The sequence below is a fragment of the Nicotiana attenuata genome, chromosome 8 (genome assembly GCF_001879085.1).
Source record: "Nicotiana attenuata strain UT chromosome 8, NIATTr2, whole genome shotgun sequence".
Classification (NCBI taxonomy): Eukaryota; Viridiplantae; Streptophyta; class Magnoliopsida; order Solanales; family Solanaceae; genus Nicotiana; species Nicotiana attenuata.
Window position 1 is genome coordinate 33203625 of NC_031996.1, and position 8228 is coordinate 33211852.

General features: G+C 34.8%; 1 protein-coding gene across 2 annotated transcripts; it reads right to left on the reverse strand.

Moving 5' to 3' along the window:
- On the reverse strand, window positions 1993-6844 carry LOC109231224 (phenylalanine ammonia-lyase-like). Of its 2 annotated transcripts, XM_019396810.1 has the most exons (3): window positions 6236-6844; window positions 2232-4028; window positions 1993-2094 (listed from the first exon to the last, which is right to left on the reverse strand). In XM_019396810.1, exons 1-2 carry the CDS (start codon window positions 6637-6639, stop codon window positions 2279-2281), a joined length of 2154 nt encoding a protein of 717 aa, XP_019252355.1. In that variant the 5' UTR covers window positions 6640-6844; the 3' UTR covers window positions 1993-2094; window positions 2232-2278. The 2 variants fall into 2 exon arrangements, with proteins under 2 accessions (XP_019252355.1, XP_019252354.1); XM_019396809.1 differs by having other exon boundaries at window positions 2009-4028.

The window sequence follows — 8228 nt, forward strand, 5'->3', positions numbered from 1 at the left end:
ACTTGCAATTTGAGAGGGGATTTTGTTAAATTGAAAGAGTCATATATGTCTAATTCCATTTGCTTTAGTGGATTTGACGATCTGCTAAAAATGATCTCATTCAAAATGGTGCTCTTGAGAGAGTCATTAAGGGTAGTTACTCAGTAGCGTAAATACGTATAAGATGCTTTTATTTGCTGAACAGTTATTTCTTTATTCCAATGAATGCCAAATTTTGAAATTCACTAGATCAAATAGAGTGAAAATACCAGAAATTGTAATTTCACATGTATCAAGCTGAAGAGCTTATATACAATCAGTACATCATATCTATAGATTGCACTGAATCCAAACTTTTATTCATTTTCCTACTTGAACTATAATTTCCAACATGCAAAAGTATCAAGACTTTTGCATACACTTCATCTACCTATAATTTTTTTCCAAAAAAAAAAAAAAGGTTCCTCTTGCCCTCGAGATGGAACCACTTCATTCTTTCTAAATATAGTATGATTTTATTTGCTACAATTACATAATTCGATCACGATTGCTCGTATCTGCACTTGCAAACGTGATCGACTCATAAATAAATAAATAAATAAATATGACGAAATATTTTTAACGCTTGCCATAAGTTCGATCAGCAAATTCTTGACAAGCTTTTTCACAACCTCCAATAGTAGCACCTGGAACTGCTAGGCATGTTGGCATACATTCTTTGGCCTTTTCTGAGAGTTCTGCTCTTGCTATATTTCCATGTTGGACCAATACAACTAGCATACAAAGGAGAAACAAAGTCGTCAATTGAATTTTTGCCATTGTTTTTAGTGTTTTAAAAATGATTTAAGTTTTGAGACAAGAATACAATGAATTAGTTGTTTCTCTATCTATTTATAGCATTATGTCTCAAAGGTAAGGGTAAGGTATTCCATTATTATCTCCTTATCTACTTCCCTCTCACAGGTCTTAAACAACCAATCTTTGGTGGCATTCACACAATTTTCAAAAAATTTTTATTTTGGAAATGTTATTTTTTAATTCTTTGAAATTTTACTCTCCTACTCCCTCAGTTTCAATTTAGACGAGGTAGTTTTAAATGTCTTCATTTATTTCTTAAATTTCATGTCCAGTTAGATAAGTTCACATAAATTGGAATAGAGTTATGACATGTGTTGCATATTGAGTTGCACGTGTGAGAGGTTCATAAAAGAAAGTGATCTTAGGCTATTTAGGGAGTTTTTGACAGAGGCGGACCCAGAATTTTTATGCGACGGGGGCACATTATTCTGCTCAACCAGTGCCTCCTAAAGGCTTGTAGTGTTAAAGGGTGCCAACTGCTTTAAATTAACCATTTTCAAGGTATATATATATATATATATATATATATGTATATATATATATATATATATATATATATATATATATATATATATATATAGAATTTCGGCCGAAATTTACGGGATCCGGTGACCCCTCACCCATACACATGGTCCGCCTCTGATTTTAAACACAACATGTTGCATATTAAGCCGTGTATGTATAATGAACCCCTTCGGGAACATCCAATTAAAAAAAAAGTTTTTAAAATTATACTTACTCGTACAGAAAAATGTACAAAAAGAATTTGTTAACATTCTTGTTATTATTAAAATTTGACCAATTTCTCCTGTTCAAAGTTCAGGATTTATTAACATTGTGGATAAGTACTTTTTATTTTTATTTCTTTAGTTTCATGTACTTACCAACTTTTTGTCAACAAGTTGATTAAGTTATTGGCCGAAAAATTAGAACAGATATCACTATCTCTCTTCTCACCTACCAACCCATGAAGGGGATTTGTTGGCTAACCAAGACTTAGTCACAATTGAAATGCATTAATGTTGACTAAAAACATGTATTTATCTATCTGTCTTATCAACAATCATGAGGCAATAGGGCAGCAAAATCAAACTAATGACCACAAATGAAAGAGCAGAAATCAAGAACAAAACAAGAGCTACCTAAACCAAAATGTAGGGCCAATGAAAGATATAATTAAACTTGTTGAAGTGATTTTCTTATTCTCTGTAGAACATTATCTTCTTGAGGGAGTACACAAGTTGAAGTAACTTTTTTCTGTAATGACAAAAATGTAAATAAAGTTACTAAAAACAAGATACAAATATCATCAATAAGTTTAAGAGTCACAAATTTTCATACAAACCCTTAAAAAGTTCTCAAAACTAGAAAAATAAACTAACAAGGTAATGTACCTAAAGTGTGAAGCCAATAACTTTATCTTTTTTCCCCACTTTTTTCTCTAGCAAAGTGGAAGAGGAGCACCATTCCATTTCTTCAAGCAATTAAGCAATGGATCTACTAACTTCCCTCCATTCATAGCTGTGAATACTTTGTCAAATTCTTCTCCAGGTGATTGGACTTTCTCACCTGTCAAATAATTAGTCTTTAATTCTTCCCTCACAAACTTGTACAATGGATATGACCTGCATTCTTGAATCCTATTAGGAATTGCTGGCTTTCCATTCTCCAAGTTACATCTAGCACTCTCAATTTCCTTAGGCAAAACAATCTTCAATTCTTCCTCAAATGCTTTGATTTTATGGAAAATTGAAGTGCTAGAATTCTTCTCCGCGTCGCCATTCGATAGAGCATGATCCACTAAGACTTGTCTTAACTTCTGCATTAATGGATAGTTAGCACTGCAAGGGTCATCAGCATATGCAAAACAATATTCTCTATCAACCACTGTGAGCAAGTCTTTCTCACTGAATCTTGATTGGTGAAGCCCTCCATTTTGACCAGTTATCAGCACTTTCTTGGCCACTAAACTCACTGCACTTTTCACTGAAGCCTTGAGATTTTCTTCCAAGTGTCTCAAGTCAATGGCTTGGCAAAGTGCTACTAGATAAGTAGAAGACATGAGTTTCAAAATGTCGACCGCCTCAGCTGTTTTTCTTGAGGAGATTAAGCCCAAAGAGTTGACATCTTGGTTGTGTTGCTCAGCACTTTGGACATGGTTAGTCACTGGATTTGCAAGAAATTGGAGTTCAGAACAGTAAGATGCCATGGCAATTTCAGCACCTTTGAAACCATAATCCAAGCTAGGATTCCGTCCCCCGGTCAAATTTGAAGGTAATCCATTGTTGTAATAGTCATTGACAAGTTCAGAAAATTGTGCAAACATAAGTTTCCCAATCGAGGCAAGTGCTAGCCTAGTGTTGTCCATTGATACACCTATTGGTGTCCCTTGGAAATTTCCACCATGTAATGCCTTGTTTCTTGAAACATCAATCAAAGGGTTGTCATTAACTGAGTTAATCTCTCTTTCAATCATTTTTGTTGCTGATCTAATGACCTCAATTTGAGGACCTAACCATTGTGGAGATGTACGTAGAGCGTAACGATCTTGCTTAGGCTTTTGTAAAGGATCCATTTCATGGATTTTCTTAGCTTCCTTAACATAACAACTTCCTTCCAAAATATGTTCCATTATAGCTGCAGCTTCTATTTGACCAGGGTGATGCTTCAATTTGTGTGTTAAATGGTCTGTAAACTCAGGCTTTCCTTGCATAACTTCAGCAAAAATAGCTGATAAAACTTCCGAAAGAACAGCAAGAATGTTAGCGTCAAAAAGAACCATAGCAGCCAAACCAGAACCAACAGCAGTGCCATTAACCAAAGCTAAGCCTTCTTTGGGCTGCAACTCAAAGAATCCAGTGTCTATACCGGCCCGTTGAAACGCCTTGTTAGCATCCAACAACTCTCCATTAGGTCCAGTTGCTTTGGAATTGGGCCGGCCCGTTAAAAGCCCAGCAATGTAGGACAGTGGTACCAAGTCACCAGATGCTGTGATTGTGCCACGGAGAGGCAAACATGGGGTGATGTTATTGTTGAGCAATTTTGTTATAGCTTCTAAGATCTCAAATCTTATGCCGGAGTAGCCTTGGAGTAGGGTGTTGATCCTCACCAACATGGCGGCCCTCGTGGCGGAGTGTGGCAGCGTGTGGCAAGACTCCGTCCCATTGCCAAAGATTCCGGCATTCAAGAACCTGGTTCAAATGATATTCCATTTAGCAAATCAGCTTTAAGTTGCGTACAAAATTAACTGTAGAAATGACACGAGGTAGACAGGTAGTTACTCTAAAGGGTTGCTATTTAGGAATTAGTTAGTGCGTCCTAAATTTTAGTTTATCAGTTCAATTTTTCAGGACAAAAATATCCTGTATTGTCCTAAAGATAAAGATTTTTTGTTTAAAATTTCAAGACAAAATAAGTACTCCCTCCGTTCACTTTTACTTGTCCACTATTGACTTTGCACGCCCCTTAAGAAATAATAAATAAATTGCATAATTTACCATGATACCCATATTAATTGGTGTATAGTTTTAATGGATTTGAAAAATGATTTGAAATGAGTAATTAATGTTAAGGGCAAACAGAAAAAATAAATTATTTTTCTCTTGATATGCGAAAAACAACAACTAAAAATGAAAATTTATTTTTAGAATACGTGACAACTAAAAGTGAACAGAGGGAGTAATAACTAATCTCTAAATAGCATCCCTGAGAACGGCTATGTGTGCACTTGCCTCGGAGTATGAAATGAAATGTATTAAAGCACTAAGAATAATAAATACGGGTAAATTTTCCCTCAAATTTTAGTAAAAGTGCCAGTTTTAAAGGAGTAATGCTGATCAAAATCAGAGCCAAAAACGTACTTTTCCCTTATAAAGCAAACAAATCCTGTTACAAAATATAATGGAGTATACTTTTGGGGGCTTTTTCTTTGTTATTTTAAGTTATTTCTTTAAATTAAAAGTTGAGTAGGGATATCTTTTGTCACCCAGTCTCTCTTGTAAATAACGTTACTATGGTTTAATATTTGGGACCACTTTAACCTAACAAATCTGTGGATTAAATAGACAGATGTTGCATCTATTAAATGCCTTCTTTTTAGACAAAATTAGACCTAAATCTGCATCTATTATTTATTAGGCAAATAAAGCAAAAGCAACTTTGAACCATAATGTATTAAGGCTTTCATGCAGTCACGTCCGTTTGGGCTATTCATGTGGGATGTTTACAACGTCAACAGTTTTTCTGGTTAATTAATAATTTGATTTGTTTGGGGCCAAAATTAAGTTGAATTTAATTAAGCAATTCTGCAACTACTTTTCTATCTGTAAACAAACCTATTTGTTAGTGATATAGATTTCATTTTTTTATGTTAACGACTCCACTAATATACTCACCAGCGTAGAATATATATATAAGTTGCTGCAACGTGTAGTAATGGCATAACCCCACAAAGCATGGTTGAGAAAAAAAAGGGGGAAAATTGAAGACTTGCACGAAAACAAAAGCAGAATTATTTTCAACGAAAATAAATTTTCTATTAATAAACTTGATAATTCGAATTAAGTGAGTGAAATAATTAGGAAGAAAAATCCATGAAATATAAAGGCGGCTTTGTTTTCTTTTTCTTGACTTTTATTCCCCATCCTTTTCTTTTACTTTGTTTAGTTGTTTGCGGAAATGAAAGGCTACGTCTTCCTTATAATTAGTAGTGGAGGCCTATTTGCCTTCATGTCTTTCCACCTACTTATTAAAAAACAAGGTGGACATAGCTACCTACCTCCAAAAGTTAGCCAAAAGTATAAAGTTTAAGTTTTATATATTAATATCGGGAAAATATATTTATTTAAATTATTTATAAAATAATTAAAAGTTAAGTAACTCTATAAAAATACGAATAATTTGATAATTTGGTACAAATAATAACTAATCTACTACTATATTAAACTACAATCAACAATATAAATATCATAACACTGTCGATATATATATATATATATATATATATATATATAAAACCCAATTACAGCTTGTTTTTACTCTTCCAAGCGGTAATTAAATATGATACTTCCTCTATCTCATTTTATATGACATGATTCACAGTACGAGAGTCAAACTATCTAATCTTCGATGTGAATTATTTGGATGTAGAATCTTCAATTTTTTTAAATAAAATTTTCAATTTAGAAAGTACATAGCAAGAATTATTACTCACAATAATTAACAAATTAAAATATTTAAAAAGCATATACAAAATTACGGTTTAAGAAAAACTCTTCTAGTTCTCCAAATAGTAACTATGTCACATAAAACTAAAAGTAAAAATTTATTGCGATAACTTTTATACTAGGTAACCAAGATTGTCTACGTAACATGTAGTGATAATAGAATTTGTGTTTACCTTATTAGCTCCTTCTGTAGAGCTGCACCTTGCTTGGTTCTCCTATGTGATGTAGCACCAAAACCAGTAGTTACACCATAGCTATCAGTCCCATTTTTCATGCCTTCAATGACCCAATCACTGCTGGCCTTGACGCCCGCCCTAGCCGCCTCCGCCAGCTCCACCATCACCTCTGTGCCCGACCTGCCTGCTATCGCGGCCACCTGACCTATCGTTAACGTCTCTCCACCTAGCCGGACCACCGGCTTCCTAAACTCCTCCACCATTTTCTTGACTTCATCAAGGTGGCTACCCTTGAGTGCATCAGCTGCCATGTTCCAATTCAAAGGGTCTTGTTGTTCATGACCCTTAATACATAATTCTTGACTAACATGACCATTACAATTTCCATTGGCATACTCCATTCTTATGTGAACAAATTCTCAATATTTTGGACAAATACTCAATTGGTTAGGAAAGAAAACTATATGTGATGTTTGATGAATATTGGGCTATAGGTGCATGTATATATGATTGTGTTGCTCTATGTTTATTTGGTTGGTGGAGGTTAGGAAATTGCAAAGCTTATGAGTATTAGCTTAAGCTGAATTTCCTGAGTTTGTTAAGCCAAAATGTGAGTCTTTAAATAGAATGGGAAAATGTATTGTCATTGAGTGTTGGACTTTCGCAGGCCGATGTGTTAGTTGAAAATCAAGATTGGCCGTTGGATTGCACATAGAAATGGACGGCTGAGATTGTTGACACGTGGAGAACATGAGGTAGTTGTACTTGGAAAAGGAAGGCAGCCAGGGTAGGCGTATTTTCACTAACAGCCACTCTTCAAACCAAACACACACACCCCCCCCCCCCAAACCAAACAAAGATCCACCTAGAAAGAACCCACCAACCCTCTTTAATTTTTTTAAGTGGTTCAAGAATTTATGTCTCTAGGTACAAATACGGCAGTCCAGTATACAAAGCATCCCGTATTTACACAGGTTTCGGAGTATAAGGGTCGCAGTCCAAGAGGTGTGATTAGGGGTGGCAAAATGGTTAAAAGAAAACAGTTAACCACCTATATTATCCACTAAAAAATGGGTTGGATAATGAACTTTATAAAAACGGGTCAAATATGGATAATAACCATATTATCCATTTAGAAAATGGATAACCAATGGGTAGCCAATGGATAACGAATGTGTCTGACTTTTACATTTGTAAAGCCTCAAATTGGGGGTTCCTCAAGGTAGGGAGACTAAGAATTCTCTCAAAAGTGATCATAGACAAGAAGTCATGGATAATATGGGTTACCCATATTATCCGCTGGTTAACCCGTTTTTTATCCGTATTAAATATGGGTCGGGTCGGATAATTGATCTGTTTTTTTATTACCCGTTTTCGATTCGAAACATATCCGACCGGACCCGCCCGTTTGCCACTCCTAAGTATGATGTAGATAGCCTACCCTAATACAAACATTAGTAGCTGCTTCCACGACTATGTTTGTAGATACAATAATAGCAAATTTACGTCAGTGGCTGGAGCACTTTTTAGTAAAAAATGCTTCTTACCATAATGACCTCCATTGCGACGTTAATTCGGATTAGTTGAGTCAATGAATTACAGATACCAAATAATTATATATATCAAGCAAAAATTTATGTCAAGGGAACATATAATATTATTTTCCTCAGTATATATAAACTTCTATTCGTGTGCAAATGAAGGTGGAAAGGGAAGGATGTTTGTTCAAGTCAAAGAAGGAAGGGAAAGAAAGGGTTTGGGCATGGTTGTTGGGAAGGACTCAAACAAAAGCAACACGTCATTTCACATTTGAGGAATACGTGAAAAACGTCACAAAAGTGAAGCAAAATAATTTCCATAATTCTGACCTTTCGTCTAAATGGGATGTTTTAAGAGTGATTATTTTCACTTTTTTGGGCACGGACAAAATGAATATTCCATTAAGCTAAATTTTGGTATACGAATTTGGTTGAAGATCTTTATTCATTCA